This window comes from Symsagittifera roscoffensis, chromosome 7 (genome assembly GCF_963678635.1).
Source record: "Symsagittifera roscoffensis chromosome 7, txSymRosc1.1, whole genome shotgun sequence".
Lineage (NCBI taxonomy): Eukaryota > Metazoa > Xenacoelomorpha > Acoela > Convolutidae > Symsagittifera > Symsagittifera roscoffensis.
This window is the reverse complement of record NC_087068.1, coordinates 8,843,966-8,865,702: the sequence shown is the minus strand read 5'-3', so window position 1 is coordinate 8,865,702 and position 21,737 is coordinate 8,843,966. Positions and strand designations below refer to the sequence as shown.

General features: G+C 33.7%; 1 protein-coding gene across 2 annotated transcripts in view; it reads right to left on the bottom strand.

Moving 5' to 3' along the window:
- LOC134851669 (uncharacterized) overlaps positions 1 to 21,478 on the bottom strand; it is a 55,048-nt gene extending 33,570 nt beyond the window's left edge. The window contains exons 1-3 of one of the 2 annotated variants that reach the window (XM_063867851.1): positions 21,345 to 21,478; positions 20,297 to 20,817; positions 8,597 to 8,694 (exon numbers count right to left, since the gene is read on the bottom strand). In XM_063867851.1, the coding sequence (XP_063723921.1) occupies positions 8,597 to 8,694; positions 20,297 to 20,557 (359 nt within the window). In that variant the 5' untranslated portion in view covers positions 20,558 to 20,817; positions 21,345 to 21,478. Of the gene's footprint in view, positions 1 to 8,596; positions 8,695 to 20,296; positions 20,818 to 21,304 lie in introns of both variants that reach the window. The other variant, XM_063867852.1, reaches the window with a different exon arrangement.
- Between the last annotated feature and the right edge of the window lie 259 nt (positions 21,479 to 21,737).

The window sequence follows — 21,737 nt, the reverse complement described above, 5'->3', positions numbered from 1 at the left end:
AACTCGATGCCCAAGAAAGGCATAACAGGTGCGAGATACGCAAGCAAATGTTTCACAAATTCAAGAGGATTCAAGCCTAGCAGTAATAATCTCCCAAAGTTATGGTTGACTTTGCCTATAAATCCACAGTGAGCAATCAACCTATGGGGGCTAACAATGCGATGGAATTGTTTCGGGGCTTTTACCCCAAAAAGTGATTTTTTAGGGCCATCATTAATTTAATGGTTTACAAGGAATTTTTTTTTGGTTTTCTTGCAAAAAAACTAATAACGTAAATTGTATCACATATTTTGTAGTTTTGTGGCCCAAATTGTAATTAAAGCGTGCGCTACAATCGTAAAAGTGCGTACTATTTTGTAAAGTGAGCCCTTTCGATTAAGTCCTAACTTGATTAAGCTTGAAAAATTATTTTTCAGACAGGTTTCTGTGTGCCTAACTAAAAAAAACGACACAAAATTTAATTAAATTGCGGAAAACTTGATTAAAACAATAGTGACTGTTGCAAGTAGCATTGGAATGGTCAGAAAGGAATCTATTTTGTCGATCTTCTTTTCTAGGCCAACCAAATTGATTTTTCGGTAAAGACTCAGTAAAGAGCACTATGAAGACCCGACTTTGATCGCAAAAAACATTACAAAAAGGGCAAGCTTTGGTTGATAAGGTGGTCGACTCCCTGAGAAGAAAGCGTCAACCCAAACACCCCGCCCTCCTTAAATCCGCCTCTGGGAATGGTCAAAAACCTAATCATTCTACTAAACGAGTAATCCTTGACGGCTTTCAAAAAGTTTTCTTTTTCGAAAATTTTATTGGGTATTTTGAAAAAGTTGATTTTATAGTTTTTTCTAAATCTTAGATTTTTTAAGGTTGGAGGCAGTGAGTTTTAGGAGAAACAATTTAATGTAAATAGTTTTTTGATCAGATAAAACTGCTTCTCTTATTTCTGCGAAAGCGCAACAAATTGCACGGTTTGCCCAAACTTTTTTTGGGTTGCTTGCAAATTACTGAAAAACAGGCAATAGAACAGACTAAGAACGGGAAAAAATCCTAAGAACATGCCAAAAATGACCATCTAAAATTTTCAGAGGCAAAATTTTGATCACAATGCCCTTTGACAGAAAATAAAAATTGTGCTTTTTGGCGCGCGATCTCTCCTTTATTTTCGTATCTTTTGGAACGGAGGTCGCTTTTAGAATGGTTTAGGGCAGGGTCGAAGCTAGGATTTTATCAAGCGGAGGCGGATTTTCAAAATAATTTAGAAAAAACGGTCGACCTTTTTCTGCAATTTTTTGAAAAAACTGGCCAAAGGAGGCGTTTGTAGGTCTTTTTTGGAAAACTCTTACCAAAAAACTTGCATTTTTTGGCGCTCTCCCCCCCCCCCCCCCCGCAAAAAATAAAAATTATTATAATCTGGCGCCCAAGGCCCCCTTTGAAAAATTTGTGGTCCGTCAGCCAAAAATGTATCCACAAAATAGTACGAGAGGGGGACCCTTTGGGTTGGCAGGGGGTCGAATCCCTGAGGAAGGGAAGGGCGTGTTAATTCGATCTAACTAAATTTTTTGCTGCGAGCTATAGTTTACTGGAGGGTTACAAAAAAGGCTAAAGTACAACGGATTTTTGGTTTTGGTTTTGTGTGTATAAAAATTTGTCCGTTGAATCTATTCCAAGCAAGTACTGGTAGAATTATTTCAAGGTCCTTGTTAATTAGCTTACAAACAATAACTTTTAGTAAGTAAACTTCAGTGTTAAACGGCAAGTCGCAAGAACTGAATATAGCGATACTTTTAGGTACAAATTTGCAAGTTTTTCTGCAGTTTTCTGTTTTTCTTTATTGCCTTGCATTATGAATGATGGGCGAACTTCATTTCAAGGGTCGAACTATAAGAGTAAATTTTAGACTTTTACAGTCGCACCGAATTTCATTATATTACCAAAACCTGTTTGAACAGGATTTTATGGTCTCAATAACAAAGTTTAGAAACGTCGAAACTCAGTTGCAATTAATCTAGAAATTAGTAGCGCTAGTCTTGAAATTGGTCACGATAGTCTGAAATTAGTCGCTCTAGTCGGGCAATATAGTCAGCAAACTTGGTCGCAAAAACCTAAACCTAAAGTTGTGACAATCTGCAAAACGTGACCGCACCCATGATCAGAGCAATAGATTGGTCCACATGATTTCAACCAAAGTTTCACACAATAAAGAAGCATAAAAATTTTATGAGTGTAAGAACGCAAAATTCTAAAAATGTTCAAAAATGTAAAAATGCAAAAAAAACCAACAAGCAAATACTGTTTCAATAATTCGATTTCATAGTGCTGAAAACAATATACAGCATATACTTCAATGAACTGCAACAAAATATTCAAAGTTTCAGAAGAGAAAATTCGAGTCGGTTGGTGTTATGTTTCTTTAATCACTCTGGACGCGGACATTTCTCTGTGTTCGTGGATTTTTTTTCGTCAATTCAGCTTATCACAATAGTTTTTCCTCGGTCGCGCTGGTCGTGGATAGTTTTTATCGGCAGTGGCGGACATTTTTTTTGAGTCGCATTGGTCGTGAACACATCTCTTTGGTCTTAAGCTTCTGGAAAAACTAAATTTTGGTTGAGAAAGTCTGTAAATATCGAATATTGGTCGCGATACTCTGGAAAATTACCCAAACTCGGCTACAATGGTCTGGGCATAAAATCACGACCTCAGCCCGCGTCGAAACAGCTTGTATTACGGACGAACTTTCATCAAACATAAATAACAATAATAAACCAGCAATTAGAATTTGTTCATACTTTTTTTTGCGTGTTGGTGATGCATTTATTAATTTTTATCTGAAATATTACCAAATTGGAATACCAAGTTTAGAACAGAGGTGATTACGTTTCTACCGAAAGATCTTAAGGTCTTTGACATTTCGGCAGTGCTCAGCTGTCAATAAAAAGACAATACAATTACAAACTGGGAAATATCGCCACTACAATCTTGTTGGGTTTAGGGGAGGGGGGGGGTACAACTCGGTCAAAAAACTGTCTTTTTTTTTATTCAAACGCCCCCTCTACTTCATATCTATCCTTCTTCACCCTTCTTTCACCGTTTTATGACATTCCTAATTGACCTCCTGACCCAAAACGTTTTTATCGTAGTGGAAGGATTTTCAATTAGCAAAATGCAAAAATAACCAACTGCATTTATGATATTTTCTCGCTCAAAGTTCAATGTCAAGAATTAATAGTTTGTTGTAGCTATATATCAGGAAAGAGACACATTTGGGTTCAAACAGGAGCAATTATTTGAAAAAAAAATACGATCAGTTGTATCCCATAAGATGCAATTTTTCAACGTCCGTGATTTCGCTTCTGGTGGGCTGTTGTAAAAAAATTTTACCAAAAGTAATAAACTCAAAAAAAAATATATTTTTATGTAGTGGATTACGTTAACTGTGTTATGCAATATGTCGTTGATTCAATCATAAATGGATTTTTCAATGCAAAAACGCAGTAAAATTGTAACCTCAACTTGATGATAAAAAACGCGAAAATTTTTTGTTAGTAACTCTAATTTTCTACTGACCAACCAATGTGGGAAGGTTGCAAAAAACATAAAACTGAAAAATCTCATTTGAAGTTCAACACAATTGCTCGCAGTAGGACAAAATCCTGAATGTTTGAGCTGCCCTATAAAGTATCTGAGGGTTTTTTTTGGGTTGGAAAATGATAAATAAAAAAAAATATGATAACAATGTTAGTTTTTGCATATTTTCACCCCACACTATGTCTATTTTAGAGTGATATGTTTATTAATTAGTAGCGCGTTATTCGGACTATTTCGTTTGCCTCCGTTCACTTCGAAAGCTTTCTGAGCCTATTTTATTTGTTAAAAAACGTGCTTTAGTTATTCCAAATTGGTCAAAATAATTCCAAACTGAAACCCATATTTCTTATGCTACAATAAATAGTCCGTCAAGCAACGCTAATTAAACTATCGAAAGATGCTGAAGAAAAAAACTATCCGAACACAAATAGTTCGACTATTTCAAAAGGAAAAGTTTTGGTATTGAATTTAAGCCAGAGGTAGCTTACTTATAAAGTAACTTCAGATAAGGTACACCGTTTGTTCGTCACGTTATCTTATTTTCGGCCGGATAGATTAGTGCAACTTCTGAGTCTAATACCAATCTTAATCTTACTTTTATATCTCCTAGGCTCAATAAATCTAGTGTATACTGCAATTCGCGAGTTAGGTTAATGGAACTTGTTCCAAAGGAGAACAACTGTCTTCTAAGATTTATTCGAATTGTTCTGGTGCTGAAACTACTTGTAGTTTCAGCAATACAAATATTTGTCAGTGTTAGTCATTGATCATGATTGGTTAGCAAGGAATATTTTATAAGGATAATTTTATCAAGAACATAATTGGCTATAAATACTAGTTTTAAACTGGTTCCAATTGATTTTGTTACGGGGGGGGGGGGAGTTTTTTTGCCAATTCAGCCAGTTATGGATTATAAACTGGCTGAGAAATGATTTCAAATTCTCTTGAGTCACGCTTTTACGTCCTCCTGAAAAAAATTAGACGCTAAATACGCTATATATCTCAGTGTGAAAGAGGAGTTTCAAAAAATCTGAAAAGAAGTATTAATTTTTTTTATTATCTTTTGAAAATTTCAGTTTTTTTCTTTTAAAACGATGTCAAAACATTCAGGGCATGTACCGCATCGTCATTCGGATTTCAAGTAATCTCAGATCATCGAAAACTGACAGCTTGTTTATTTTAACAGTGTAGTTTAACAAGAGTTAATTCACTTCTAAGTATATTAATGGCAAGGTTTTAAATATATTCAATAATTGCAACGTTTCTTAAATTTCTAATTGATTCGCTTAAAAAATTACTACTTACTGTGGCATTGTAAGTTGACAAAAGGAAAAATTTAATACAAGGTTGCTGGAATCGCTGCGATATAAACCAGTCGTGATGAAGTAAAGCAAAAACTCCGCCCAAAAATTATCTGATGATCTTTCTTTAAAAAATTTCAAAAAGATGAGTCTCATAGAACAGAAAAGTGGCATTCACAGGAAATTTTTGATTGGATGGGTAGTATTTTGATGAAAAAAATTTGAAAACTTTTATCTGGATCAAATTAATTTTTCGAGCTACCCAAACCTTCAAAAAATCTTTGGAGCAAACTAGCAATTTTGGAGCAACTAGCAAATGGAAATTAAAAGAAAAAATTTTAAATTATTTGATTATGCCCGAAAAAACGTACTCATTGCATTTTGCACCAAGCTTCTAATTGGAAAAAAAACATCAAGTTTGAAAGCTCAGCGAAAACAACTATCAGCCTGCAGTTCTTTAATTTTTTTATTTCAATCTCGAATATCGACCTGCTAATGATTTTGATACTTTTTATTTAAACTTGATTATCGAACGTTTTCTTAGATTTTGAAATTTTTTAGAAATTGTTTTGAAGTTTTTAATAAAGCTGTATGATTGGCATCTTTTTTGACAAAATAAGAAAATTTAAAAAAATTGACCATTTTGAATGAATAAATTTGTTCATTCCCTTGGATAACTAAATTTCAACATCTTTTATGAATCTCAAAGTGAATCACGTTTTTTGGCGCCATTTTTATTTTTGTTTTTGGTGCTGAGTATATCTGTCATTTGACAAGTGAACTTGAATTGATCTTTGAAGGAACCAAAGAGGAATCAAAAGTCAAACGAAAGTAACTAACTTAAAGCTGATGGAATTCTAAGACCAATTTTATATCTCACTACTAACTTAATAATTACAACCTAACCTATGTCTGTAACTGCAAGACAAGAAATCGGTTAGTAAGAAACGAAATTCAAGAAAAAATTTCATCAAAAAAAAACTTATTTTTTTCATTATTTTCAAAAAAAAATTCATTTTTTTGCTTCAAAAGCCATAGTCTGGACAAAAGATGACGCTGTTAGTTTTTATAACCAAATTACTTCCAAGATTTATATAAGAACAAACACCAACAACTGAAGCATCTTCCAATATTCAAATTAGTAGATAGCCAGTCGATATTTATAATCATTCCCAGAAATAGTTATTTTACGTTTTCTGGTTTAAAAAAATTCTTCTACATGCAACATTCAATCCCAGCTATGTACTAAATGCGACTTAGTCGAGTGCAAACAAAATTTAGTATTTTTTGGCTGTGCGCGGACAAAAAATTTTGAGCGGACAAAAATGTTTGATACTCCATTCACTTGAAAACTTTTATTCTGCAGCCTAGGACCAAACTTTCCCGAAAACTTCCTTTTGCTATTTTTATTGACTGCTCACCATTGTTGCTGATGTTTTCTGAAAAAAAAGGCGAAAAATTTGATTGTTGGATTTATTTAACTTTGTAACTTTGCCTGAAATTTACTTTTCTCAGAATTGATTATTGTTGAAAGAAGCTTATTTGCCATGATTGATTTGTTACTAGGAGTCAAAGTCTATCACTATGTACTTTAAATGGCGTGCGATGAATTTCATAAAAATTTTCAAAAAGATTAGAATTTCATTAAAAAAATTAATTTTCATAAAAATTTCTTAAAAAGCAGTCGGAACATTCAGAGCTTCGCCCTGATACAAGCAGTCTTGTGGTTCCGACTTTCGATACGAAAGTAACGGAATATTTGTGCTCGGGGTGGGTTTTTTTTCTTCAAGCAAATTTCGACTTCTTAACCAGCCATTTTGACGGAATTTTTTTAAATATCATTCGAAAGATATTGTTGTCCTGAGCTCAAATTTGAAAAGATATTTCACTGTGATCATTTTTCGCAAAGTTACGGGGATTAGATATTGCCATATTTGGCCAATTTGGGACAATTAACGCGCGATATATTTCGCGCTATCAACGCGTAAGCGGAGATTTAATCAGTCTTATAAATTGTTCCAAATTGGTTGAACGAAGCTTATTTGCCATAATTGATTTGTTACAAGGAACGAAATCTATCTTTTTGTACTTTATATGGCGTGTGGGGGGATGATTTCCATAAAAAAATTTCAAACTTAAAAATAAAGTTTTTTTTTTATTTTGTTTAATTTCATTAAATTTTTTTAATGTTATCACTGCTCCATAAACCTTAAAAGGCAGTTGTAACATTCTGGGCTTTGCCCTGATACGAGCAGTCTTGTTTTTAATATTAATTTGATTTTTATGTTGTCTTCAACATTCCTCCTCATGGTATGAACTGGGCATAATTAGAAAACTTAATAGAAGCATTTAACGCAGTGGAAAGGCATTAACTTTCAGTAAGTCAGATCAAGCATTCGATACCCTGTCGTGACAATGAAAGTAAAAGAGTTCTTAACTTAAATATAGCATGGGGTCTACCTCAGCTTGTTCAATTTTAGAAGCAATAGTGGTACCGCGTAATGTTTCTAGATGCAAAAATAAACGGATTTGAACTTGAGACGCAAAAGGAAGCTTCGCATAATACAAAAATAACACAGTCTGATAGAAAGGTCTGCTAGCTTTTCATATTTCCGCTGTGATTCGCTGAAATATCAGTTATTTTTTATAATAATTGAACCAAAGTTACATCTGACTCAAAGAGTTATCATTTCTGCATTTGAGGAGATTTTTACGTCTGCAGGGTTCTCTTTGTAGTTAAACTGCCTAATACGTGCCACAAGAAAAGAAATTGTTGGAGATATCTAGGGAGGGGGCTCTTTTCTAGTACTATCTCCTAATTTTTTCTGAAATTCAATATAAAAAAATCTAGTTAAAATGACTTTTCATGTTATAAATTGCTTTAAAACGTGTCAACGTGAACAGGTGAACAAATTTTTTAAAGCTTTCCTTTCATGCATAATGCCATGTGAACAATTTTTAAACAACTTTTATTTGTAATTTTACTGGAGATGGGGGGGGGAGGGGCTGGAGAAGAGCTGGGAGGGTGGTGAAGTGGCTACGTGTTCCTCTTTCAGATGGACCGAATTTAAAACCTCATAAATCACATAAATCAAGCCAGGAGTGTAGTTTTGATCAAATATAGGCCAGCTAAATGAAAAACACCTGAAGCTCAATTAAGCGAAGTGTTCGAATGTATTTTTAATAAACATGTACCACAGCTTTTCTAGGGGGAGGAGCGGTCGTTATTTTTAGGTGGTCGACCAATTTTATTTTCTGAAAATCCTAAGCACTATGAAGACCATATTTTGACATGCCGGCCAATTTTTGAAAAACAGACCAAAATTGACGTTCTATTTCAACATTTTTTAAAGAATTGTGAACAAAAAACTGTATTTTTTCAGAGCATGATCTCGCCTCAGTTTTAGTGTAAATTGGTGCCAAAGGCGCCTTTAGAAACTTTTGTAGGGTTCGTCAACCTAAAATGGACGTTGTAAAATAGTATCTAATAAAAGGAAGAAACTTAAGAAATTTTCGCCGACCACAATTGAAGGAAGGTTTGCAACCATATCCCCCCAAACAAACAGAACCTCCTTTCTCTCCCTCGTCCCTTCGCACGCTACTTGGTCACGGTATCGGCTATGAATTCTTTTCGCACAGGTGGTTTAATAAAAACCGCTTTTCGAATAGTTTTTTTGCAGTTAGAACATTTGTTGGGAACTTTCAAGTCTTACCATTTTCCTTGTGCTGTGCAGTATGTGTGGAGGGGACAGAGACACTCGAACGCAGGCACCCCGGGCACTTTGCACACTTCCCCATGTCCACAGATCATCTGAACAAAGAACAAACAGTTTTCAAATTAAAAAATACAACAAATACAAACAATCAAAAGACAAGGATAGCCGGTTACTGTGCAAGTAGCACAGAATGTTTCGACCGTAGTCTAAAAAAATACAACAAAGAATTTTTTCAAATTATTGTCGTTTTTTCGGCGTGGTGTGATAAAAGGAGCTGAACACACATTTGGTATTAGGTATATTCGACAGTCATATTAAATAAGCAAATTGAAAAACAGCTCTTTAGAAAATTGACAAGAAAAACAAAAAAAATCCGTTTTTTTTTCAATTTTGCAGTTTTTTAAGTTTTTCAATATTTTGATTCCAAACAGGCGCTAACATAGTCAAAGTAAACTAACGTTACTCAGGTAAAATATCACGCATTAAAATAGTCTGTAAAGTGAAAACATAAACTTGGTGTTTCTGTCGATTTGTTTTTATTTAAACTACAACAACTTTGAAACGAACAGGAGTATCAAAACACTTTTTTTGCCACGAGATCAATTCATTATCAAAATTTATGAAGATGAGAATTAATATACCAGCAAAGAATAAAAAAATATATTTCTGTTTCTGTAAATAAGCTGATTTGCCATCAGCAAAATATTCGAAATGTTACAACACAATTGTGCCTAACTTACCTTTTCAAAACCTTCACACTACAAAACATTTTCTGACTGGAGTCAATAAAAAATTTCAGAGGTTTTGATACTTTTATTCACTTAATAGCCAGTTGAAAAAGACAGTTTTACAGATACACACTGGATATCAATTTTCCCAGAACCGAAAAATTTTGAAGAAAAATTATGTTTTAGTTCAAATCAGGAGTACAGATGCTTCATTGTGATTTTTTGTTCATTTTCTTACCGTTTTTTGATAAACTGATTTTATAAGATAAAATCATATTCCAATATATTTTTTCCACTATGTGGTCGTATCAATATACAAAAAAGTGAAATGATTAGTATGAAAAATTGATCTAAAAAATTAAATTAAAATTGACTATGCAGCAGTGATTTACAGCAAGTCCTTCCAAAAAATATTTCAAATTGGTTACATAAGTATAAAAAATTGAAGCATTTTTTTTATTATTACACTTTGTGTCGGTTTTTAAAATTTGTTGCAATGGTTATAAGTGCAGATTAGATCAATTTCGCCATATAATTTGTGTTCTGAGCTTTATTATAGAAGGAAATTCGAGCTTGTAAAAGTAACAACCAAACCTTATTACTTATATAAGTTCCACATAACCTAGCAAAACTTGCGGATTTAAAAAAAATTTTCGAGAATTTTGACGACCTTTTATTTTTTTAGGTCGACCAAATTGATTTTTCGAGCTTTTCTAAAGCACTAAAAGGTCCCTGTTTTTGCCAAAAATTGTGCGCCGCTTTTAGGCACTTTTTGAAAAATGTTGACAAAAAAATCGCGTTTTTTTGGCGCGCGCTCCCCCTCAAAGTTAGTATATATTGGCGCCTTTAGAAAAAGTTTAGGGTCGGTCGGCAAAAAATGGATTTCTTAAAAAGTACCAAAGGGGGGACCTTTTGGCTCGGCAGGGGGTCGAATCCCTGAGGGAGGGGGGCGTCCGCTCTATTTTTCGCATATTTCGCGCTATTAACGCGTAAGCGGAGAGTTAATCCGTCTTAGAAATCGTTCCAAATTGGTTTAACGAAGCTTATTTGCCATAATTGATTTGTTACAAGTAGCGAAACCTATCCTTTTGTACTTTATATGGCGTGTGGGGGATGATTTAAAAAAAAAAATTTTGAAAAAAAAAATTTCATTTTGTTTTATTACTTTTAATTTCTTAATGATATTACTGCTCCATAAACCTTAATGGGCAGTCGAAACATTCAGGGCTTCGCCCTGATACGAGCAGTCTTGTTTCTATTAAGAATTATTTCATGATGTCTAAAAGCATTGGTAGTATTCAAGGCCTAGTCTTGATACAAGCAGTCATGCTGCGCCTTATATCTGACTTTGTTAGAAATTTGGCAACGATTTTTTTCTACAATTTATAACTCATTTTTGGTCATAGGAAGTATACTGTCGATTTGAATACTTGTCTGAAAACTGAAATGCGAAACTTCCAGAAATTTTTGATATCCACCCAATCAACATTTTGAGCTTTCGTGAAATTTTAAAAACGTATACTGAAAATACTAAAATTTGAGCTTTCGCGAAATACTTTAAACATTCGAATCAAAAAAGTCATTGAGTCTCACAGTTTTTAAGCTGCAGACGTTTTCGGATTTTTGTATAAAAATTCTCATTTGTTTTTAGAAAAAATTTTTCTTTTCCAAAATTTGATTTATTTTCGTACTCTTCCTTGAATTTAGTGAGCATGCACCAAAAGCGTTTCTTACAAGTGTGCGGCTGTTGGGTCGTTTCCGTTGTACCGCCCCGCTAAATAATGAAAAATGAAACTGATTTTTTATGCAAATTATGTAGATTTTTTTTAGGAAAACAGGGCTGTATATTCAAGTTGGGAAGTATATCAAAAACGCTGTCTTGTATGGTCTTTATTTGTAATTTATGTGATGAAAACGGCAAAAAAGGGACAAAAAACAGTTTCAGACAAAGTTAGATGAACTCGCCTGGCCTTGGTTTGACCCAAATTAATGATCTGCTTTCATAGCAAACTTGATCCATTATTTTTGATGTAGCGATATCCGTTTTTGATGTAGAAATCATTTAGGTGGAGTTTAACCGAAAAGAATTTGCCTTTTTACTGATGCTTAGTCTGTTTTACATTAAAGCCTCGTTTATTTTACTCTTTCGGACTATTTTGGAAGAAATGAGCGTTTCTGTTTACAAAATTGTATCGTGTCTTACTATTTAATACCAACTTTATAGGAACTTTTAAGAGTTAAATTTTTAAGTATGCCGCCATGCATGGCTGGAAAACTGAAATGAAAAAGTGCGTAATAAAAGAAAGTGCCAACAGTGCTTAGCGTGGTCATTATAATAAGGAACTTATGGTCTGTTTTTTGGTTGGTAACACCCTTACGTTTCTTTTGAGGCGATATACTTCATTAGCATTTTGAATAACACAGTGCCGGCGCTTTTTAGATGTTGTATCGTAAGATAACGCAAACAAATAGCAACCGCCTTGGGACTATTTATGACATTTTGAAATAATTCATACAAAACAGGTACATCCATAAAAAGAAAATGTAGGAAAAATAGGTGATACTATTCCCCTTTGAACTGTGCGAAAAATATCTTAAATTTGCATCAAAAATTTTATATAATCTCACATTAAAGTTTTATATAATGAAAAAACCAACCGCAGGTATAATTTAGACACAAAAAATGCTACATCAAAAAAAGTCTGGTGTACTGAATTGCGTAGCAGGCTTTGAAGTTCCTGAAAAACAATTTTTTTTTGAAAAAAAGTTCATTTAGAGGGTGATTTAGGGCAGAATTGGAGTGTAAAATGGCAAAACCTCGCTTTAATGACTTCACACTTTGGATCGAGGGACTAGGAGGTGGAAATCAGAAAAGCTATTTTCGCAAAATATCGTGGAAAATTTGCGTATTTTGGCATTAGATTTTTTCCTGAGAATGTAAACAAAAAAGCACCGGAGAAATAAAAGTGAAGCTCTAATTGTAGTGCTAAGTACAATCAGTGGCCAACTTAGTGCAAATGCGATGTCTGGGGTAAATTTCAAAAAACAATTCAAACTCTTCCACAGGAATAACACTATATTTCATTATTTAACCAAGTTTGTGAAACCGAATCAGAAAATCAGTTATCGAATTCCGAATTTCCGAAAAATTTGACTGTCTCGTGATTCAATGTTGTCAAATTTAAACATTGATTCTATTTCTGCACCAATGACTATCAGTCATCATTAGATGAGTCTGCTCATTGAAATTGATTTAGGAATTCAGGTACCAAATTTCTAGGATAGCAGTCAGTCAGTGGACAGTTATGCAGACAAAGAAAAACATTGAAGTCAATTGAAAAGTAATTAATTCAATTGAAAGTCAATATTGTAAAAGTTTAAGGAAATTGAAAGTCAATTGAAAAATTGAAGTAAATTGAAAGTCAATTGAAAAATTTTAAGCTTTTGATGGAACGTTTTCCTATGGAATCAAGGAAAATCTAAGAAACTGCAACACGCGGATGAAAGTCTCAGAGTAATCAAAAGCTCAAGAAGTTTCTACCGTTTAGCACGAGTAAGAGAAGAAAAACTAACTCTTCAGTAAGAGAAGAAAAACTAACTCCTTCAATTACAATCATGTTAGTCGAGGATAATGACGAAGTTTTTCGCGTAAAGGTTACTGAATTTCTCATCACAGAACAGCGCTTGCGGGTCCGAAGATAGAGACAAACAACCAGGATGTACATAACTGAAAAAAAGACTAGGTCTAGGTTCGATTCCGGAAGCAGCTCTAACTCGTTAGAAATTGGCAAAGAGCTTGCGTTTGAAACGTTTTAGCATCGAAACAGGAGCTTTCATCGGGAATAGTTATTGTTGCAGCGCATTGCACAAATCTGATGATCGGGGAAGAAAAAACTTTTTACACTGACATTTTTAATTCATCGTCGCCTCTCAAAACTGGCTGACTGATATTTGGACAAAAAACAGCAACATCGGAGTTACTCCAGCACATCAAAAACATTTTGTCAAAAACGATAGCAAAGTAAGTTTAATGGGTTTGTTTAAAAGTTGTGAACTCGCTTCTGAAGAACCATGAGCTCTCATAGAAGTACGGAAATATCATCGACATCTTCATGATAGCTGATATTTAAGAAATGTCTACTCCAATTGCTTTTAAATGCTAATTGCGTTTCCAACCATTTTTGTTATTGCGTTTTCAACCACTCAAGTATAATTAGTAGCAAAAAGTTCGGACAGACAGAATTAATTAAAATGAGCAATCAGTGCTTTTCGACGCTTTTTTGCATGCAAAATCTGAAGCCGAACAACCTAGAATTTTTTTTGACGCCAAATTCAAAATGCGAGATCGTACATTATCCGATGGTTATGCTAGCCTAATTTTTAAATACCGACATCCAGATTTTACTATAAAACATTTCGACGCTTCGGATGCAATTGCCCGCCGTGGTTATAGTTTTTGAGCGAAACCCGGATACTTAACAATCTCCTCCGCCCTATTGTATTTACTGAATAATATCCACCCGTGTAAATATTAGCATAAATACCGCACTAGAGCATTGTATGTAAATTCGAGTTTTGCTGCATTCTGATTGGTCGAAAGTTCGCTGCAAGTAATCTAATTAAAAATCTCCTCCACTTACTTGAAAGTGGGAATTGTTAAGTAGATCCCGAAATTCTGCTCTATGAACTTTCGATGTTATGTTTATTTCAGTTTTAATTTTCGTTGGTGTCTAGACAGTTGCTCTTTTTAATTAATCAGTCTGTCCAAACTTTTTGCAACTCTCTATACAGCAAATGTTTTTTCGTTGCACCAAAAAATGACGACCTCGCTTGAATTTATTTTCAAAATCAGTTTGAAATTAGCATTCAGGACCCAGAAAACTTTTTTAACCTGGTTTGTGAAACCGAATCAGAAAATCAGTTATCGAGTTCCGAATTTCCGAAAAATTTGACTCTCCCGTGATTCAATGTTGTCAAATTTAAACATCGATTTTATTTCTACATCAAAGACTATCAATCATCATTAGATGAGTTTGCTCAGTGATATTGATTTAGGAAATCAGGTACCAAATTTCTAGGATAGCAGTCAGTCAGTGGACAGTTATGCAGACAAAGAAAAACATTGAAGTCAATTGAAAAGTAATTAATTCAATTGAAAGTCAATATTGTAAAAGTTTAAGGAAATTGAAAGTCAATTGAAAAATTGAAGTAAATTGAAAGTCAATTGAAAAATTTTAAGCTTTTGATGGAACGTTTTCCTATGGAAACAAGGAAAATCTAAGAAACTGCAACACGCGGATGAAAGTCTCAGAGTAATCAAAAGCTCAAGAAGTTTCTACCGTTTAGCACGAGTAAGAGAAGAAAAACTAACTCTTCAGTAAGAGAAGAAAAACTAACTCCTTCAATTACAATCATGTTAGTCGAGGATAATGACGAAGTTTTTCGCGTAAAGGTTACTGAATTTCTCATCACAGAACAGCGCTTGCGGGTCCGAAGATAGAGACAAACAACCAGGATGTACATAACTGAAAAAAAGACTAGGTCTAGGTTCGATTCCGGAAGCAGCTCTAACTCGTTAGAAATTGGCAAAGAGCTTGCGTTTGAAACGTTTTAGCATCGAAACAGGAGCTTTCATCGGGAATAGTTATTGTTGCAGCGCATTGCACAAATCTGATGATCGGGGAAGAAAAAACTTTTTACACTGACATTTTTAATTCATCGTCGCCTCTCAAAACTGGCTGACTGATATTTGGACAAAAAACAGCAACATCGGAGTTACTCCAGCACATCAAAAACATTTTGTCAAAAACGATAGCAAAGTAAGTTTAATGGGTTTGTTTAAAAGTTGTGAACTCGCTTCTGAAGAACCATGAGCTCTCATAGAAGTACGGAAATATCATCGACATCTTCATGATAGCTGATATTTAAGAAATGTCTACTCCAATTGCTTTTAAATGCTAATTGCGTTTCCAAACATTTTTGTCATTGCGTTTTCAACCACTCAAGTATAATTAGTAGCAAAAAGTTCGGACAGACAGAATTAATTAAAATGAGCAATCAGTGCTTTTCGACGCTTTTTTGCATGCAAAATCTGAAGCCGAACAACCTAGAATTTTTTTTGACGCCAAATTCAAAATGCGAGATCGTACATTATCCGATGGTTATGCTAGCCTAATTTTTAAATACCGACATCCAGATTTTACTATAAAACATTTCGACGCTTCGGATGCAATTGCCCGCCGTGGTTATAGTTTTTGAGCGAAACCCGGATACTTAACAATCTCCTCCGCCCTATTGTATTTACTGAATAATATCCACCCGTGTAAATATTAGCATAAATACCGCACTAGAGCATTGTATGTAAATTCGAGTTTTGCTGCATTCTGATTGGTCGAAAGTTCGCTGCAAGTAATCTAATTAAAAATCTCCTCCACTTACTTGAAAGTGGGAATTGTTAAGTAGATCCCGAAATTCTGCTCTATGAACTTTCGATGTTATGTTTATTTCAGTTTTAATTTTCGTTGGTGTCTAGACAGTTGCTCTTTTTAATTAATTATGTCTGTCCAAACTTTTTGCAACTCTCTATACAGCAAATGTTTTTTCGTTGCACCAAAAAATGACGACCTCGCTTGAATTTATTTTCAAAATCAGTTTGACATTAGCATTCAGGACCCAGAAAACTTTTTTTAACCTGATTTGAAAAGAGGTAAAAAATAAAATTTGGGTCCTGAATTAAGTCTTTGCCTTTAGAATGGCTCCATGATAAATGCAGATTTTGGAGAAAAAAATGGATTTCAAACTATCAGAAAGTGATAGAATGACTGCCAGTGCATTACTAAGAAACAAGGGTCAATACGTCACTCGAAACGCTTAGAACCCAATTGAACGAAGATAAAAACATAGCAGTGAAACTAAACTAATTGCCTCGAGTGACAAAAATATGAACCTTGCTCAAGTTATCAACTAACTGCCATATGAATAGATTGAAAAAAGAAAATTCAATCAAAAATTTTTCTACAATTTTGTAATTGAACAACGTAGCGTGGTGTCAATTGATATTGTCTGCTTTACAGGAAAACACTGGCCGCTCTCGATGGCAGCCAAAGCAGCTGGACGTGATCAAGTTGTCTGGCCAAAATCTTCAATCGGAGAATACCCAGAACGTCTGTTGTATTCATGCGACAAGCAACCCAAGAACGTGAAAACGTTGGGAAAGAAATGCTTCCGCCCATCAACTGTAATGCTTGGATTTTGTTGCATACTTTTACATAGTACAATTTGTGGAAGCAGCAACGTCAGCTATCAGAGGATCAAGGTTTATCGTGTCCAAAGTTGTTTTTTGTGTAGACTGGCTTCCCAATTACAACAGGGGGAATAATGGAGTTTTGCATATAGACAATCGGTCGGCAAAAATCTGAGAAACATTCCGAGCCAAAAGATTGAAATGTAAGCCGACTCACGACAATCACACTGGTTTTGCTTCTCGAAGATATCAATTAACAACTCTGCTGTTGATAGACTTGATCTTAAGTGCAAAAGGGTCATCATGGCTGTCAAGTTCATTAGACTGCCTGCATGAATTATTCTCAAGCCCAGTGGAGATAACAGAAGACGAAAGTATCATAAAATATATACCTACACTCAGTATAAAGGGAAAATAATCGATTATACTATAATTATAATCGTACTTTTATCAAAACTATAATTAAATATAAGCGCCAATTTTCGATGTTTAACCAGCTTATAATTCATTATAATGATAACATTTTCAGTGACATTTTAATAAAGTGTAATCAATTTGTTTAATAAAGTGTAATCAATTGATTATAATCTCTTATAATCTATTAAAATAGATTATAATCTCTTGTTCTATCAAAATAACATCTCACAAAAAAAAATTCATTATAATGGATTATAATTTAACTAATTTGCATGAAAGCTCAGTAAAAATCAAATTTAATTTAAGTTTGAGCTATAAGCAGGACCGGATCTAGGATTTTCTCGAGGGAGAACTTTCAAAAAAATTTCGAAAATTTTGTCGATCTTTTTTTTAGGTCGAACAAATTGATTTGCCGAGCTCTCCCAGAGCACTTAAAAGACCCTGTTTTGGCCAAATGATGTGCACCGCGGGCAAAAATTTGAAAAACATGCCGAAAAACGGCTTTTTTAGGCATTTTTTTTTTGGAAAATTGTCACAAAAAATCGCGTTTTTTCGGCGCGCGCTCCGCCTTCACAATGAGTATATATTGGCGACAAAGGCGCTTTTAGAAAATTTTTTATATAGGGTTCGTCACCAAAAATGGATATCTCCGGGTTGGCAGGGGGTGACGTTTGTTGAATAATAATGGGTTATAATCCATTATAATGGTTTATAATTCAATAAAACATAAGAAAAAAAGTTTACAAAAAATAATTGATTATGATCGATTATAATGATTTTTATTGTTTCGAAAAGTAGTAACATTATAATTCATTTATAATCGATTATAATCAATTATTTTTGAAGTTTATGGAGACTCACAACATAAATCCCTTATAATTTATTACTTTCCCTTTTAACTGAGTGCGGGTCAAAGGAACTAATACGATGGTCGTCAAAGTTGTAAAAACTTTTTTGAAAACTCCAGAAAATTTTCGGAGTCTTAGGCTACGCCAGGTGATATCTAAATAACTATGCTATCAAAGCTAAAATATCAATCTGCAATTCAAACTGTAGCAGACGCATCAATTTTTTTAGTTTATTGGTATTAAAACAGGGGTACCCACACTCAGTAAAAAGTGAAAAAAATCGACTATATTACAATTATAATTGTAATTTATCAAAATTATAATTAATGATAAGCGCCAGATTTAGATGTTTAAACGAGTTATAATCCATTATAATGATTGCATTTTTCGTGACATTATAATAAATTATAATCAATTTGATTGATATAACTTTTCCAAAAATCTTTCATAATCTCTTTTAACCTTTTTAAATCTCCTATAGTCTCCTATAATCTACTGTAATCTATTATATTAGATTATAGTCCTTTTTGGTCAAAAATCTCTAAAAGTGAGATGTTTTGTCTTTCTTTGGTTCATCTGAACACAAAGTTTTACCACGAAACAAAATTTTCATAGAGATCCTTTCATATTAGTTGAAAGAATCCCGCGGTAGGTGAAATATAATATTTCTGTAAGAGTTATGGATCTAAAGCTATGTGCTGATATTTTGGTGGTGAAAAACACTTAAGATGTGCATCATGAAACAATTATAATCAAAAAGAAATGAAAAAATAAAAACGCCATATATTTGAATAGATTTGAAAACCATCAAAACATTTTTCACATAAACCAACGTCTACAAAAAGCACAAAATATAAGCAATTCAGATGCAAGGTCGAAGAGAAAGTGGGCAAACAAAAAGGATTATAAATAATAATAATTGATTATGATGGATTTTGTCTGCAAAATAAATGAAATAGAAAAATCGGATAAAAATAATCGATTATAATCGATTATAATTTATTATAATTGATTATACTTGATTTCAAAAAGAGAGACTATAATCAAATATTACTTGATTAAAATCAATTTTTTCTCAATTTTTGTAAGACTGGTACAAAAATCATTTTATAAGCAATTATTAACGCTTGAAATTGGATGCGGGTAGGTATGCGGACAGAAAATGAGTAATGGTACTCGTGTAGGTTTTGAAAAGTCTGTACTTTGTCCCCTATTTTTTACTTAGCGGGTTATCGATGATTGAACTTCAAGCTAAAATTCATCAATTAATCAGTTGAACTCTTTCAAGCTCAACTCATTCGAAGAAGAAATTAATACTTCAGAAAAAAAACTGTTCCCGCCAACAATATGCAGAATGAGACGATAGTATTTTGGAGCATCTCCTTTGGTTTCACGAGCACTATAGTATTTTGACAATTTGGAAAAAAAATGTTTTTTTTTCATCAATCTTGTATATTTCGTAATTTTTTTTGAAAAAATTGTGAACTCAACTTCAGGTTATTTCATTTGGCATGAGAAAAAACAACTTAAGTTTTTTTAACCTTCAAAATCCGTTAGAACAGGGGCGGATTTAGGGGGGGCGGGGCGGACGCCCCCCTCCCTTAGGGATTCGACCCCCTGCCGACCCAAAGGGTCCCCCCTTTGATACTTTTTCAAAAACCCCTTTTTGGCCGACCGACCCTAAAATTTTTCTAAAGGCGCCTTTGGCGCCAATATATACTAACTTTGAGGGGGAGCGCGCGCCAAAAAAACGCTATTTTTTTGTCAAAATTTTTCAAAAAGTGCCCAAAAACGGCTTTTTTTGACTGTTTTTTCAAAAATTTGCCTGCGGCGCAGAAAACTTTGCCAAAATAGGGGCAAAACAGTGCTTTGGGAGAGCTCGAAAAATCAATTTGGTCGACCTAAAAAAAAAAGGTCGTCAAAATTTTGGAAAATTTTTTGAAAATTCGCCAACCCCCCCCCCCCCCCCCCCCCCGCCTCGAGAATCCTAGATCCGCCCCTGCGTTAGAATATGATCAACGTCAAAAATTCTGATTTTCACAAAGGATCAGATTTTTGATGGATAACAGACTTGATTTGAGAAAATGATGACAACACTGAGTTTAGACCTGCAGTGACATACTTTTGATTTTTGGGACGATTTAATTATTCTAATCAGCATGTTATCTTTGCTCGTTTTTTGCCGACTTTCATGCTCAAGGTGCTGAAATTTTCAAGAAGCACTTTCATGGTGCTGAAACTGAGGTTTTGTTTTTCGAAAGGCAATGTAATATTTTTGAATGAAAAAAAAACATGTAAGCATACTGTTGGAAATGAAAATAAGAACAGAATCGCAACTTCATTGCTAAAATCTAATCAAAATTTTGGATTTTTAACTCAAACTTGTGCCCTAATTTAACATAAAATTAATTAAAATAATATAAAAACATAGAATTATAAAGCAATAATAAATTAAACTCACCGATGTTTTGTAGTGTTTGATGCCCCGCACCATCAGAGTTCTTTTTCGCACCTCTGGAATCGAACCGTGGTCAGCCGGATTCGTCATCTCGAAAGTATCCTCCGCTCCTCGTTTGAGAGTCAAGTGACTACTTGTGCCCTCATTATAAAAAGGTTCTATTTTATCTGATCTGTCAATCAAATATCCGTTCACGTTTGCGAACTGAAGAAAACCGAGTGTAAAAGCAACGAGTGAAGATATGCGAAAGAAGCTCGTTCTCATTTTTCAGTTTGTTTCGATAATATATTCGAACTTATCACTAAAAAAAATAAACAACTTGAAATGAGATAGTTGAAGCAGCAAAATTTATTATAACAATAGCTTTCAAGGGTGGAAGTTTTAATCTTTATACAGTTATTATTAAATTGATAGTTCAAGACTCTTTTGACCACGATTTCGTTAACTTGTTTTCGGAAATTCAATTTAGAACGGAATTTGATTAAGGATAAGAAATATATGTAAAATAAATGTTTTCTCAGTTTCTGAAATGATTGAAAGGTCACACTCTAAGAAGTACGAGTGAACTTTTTCAATTACTTTTATGATGTTTCCCTCTTTTTTTTTATTTCCCCGTGTTTTTTTTCTACCTAACTAAATAAAATTGGTGAATATTGGCTGATAGAGCTAATGACTGAATTCTAATGTTCAAACAACTAAAAAAAACAGTATTTTCGCCTCATCAGCTGAGATTTTTGCTTGTTTGTGCTATGAAAATTCACATATAAATAATTAAATTAAAAAATCTGGCCAGAATTGTCAGCGCGATAGGAATGTTTAATTTATGATTCTTGTTAAGGTTCAGATAAAAAAATTATTCAGGTGTCAAAATAGATTAATATTCAAGACATACTTTGCGGAGAGGACTGAGATGAAGTTAGTCCAGAATATCTAAAATTCTGAGAAAAATTCAGTTTGGATATATGCGCGAGGGTTAATTTAATTGAACGGTTTAAAAACATTTTGTGTGACATTTCAGAAATTTTGAATAATGAATCTGAATTTTTCTAACATTTCTTCTGAGAAGTTGTTTAAGTGATTAAGTGAATCCTATACCAGAAAATTTGGGAGGAAAAACTGCCAGCATAAGAAAAAAAAAGAAAAATAAACTCCGATTACAGCTGAAAATCTGATAGGCTGAAAAAGATTTGAATTTTCCCTAATTTTTTTTATCGACAAAATAAGGCTTTAAAGGATAAAAAACAGATTTATTCAACCTGCTTATAGGAGAAAAAAGGCAGACAAAAAATCTATTCATATTTATTTCAACTCGACTTTTTCGGTCAAAAGCGAAGTATTATTTCTAGCTATGTTGACGGTTGTTAAATCAAATTATGGAGAGCTAGATAAATCGTACTCTTGATTGATTAGCACGAGAAATAATCTTCAAATGAAGTAATTGAAA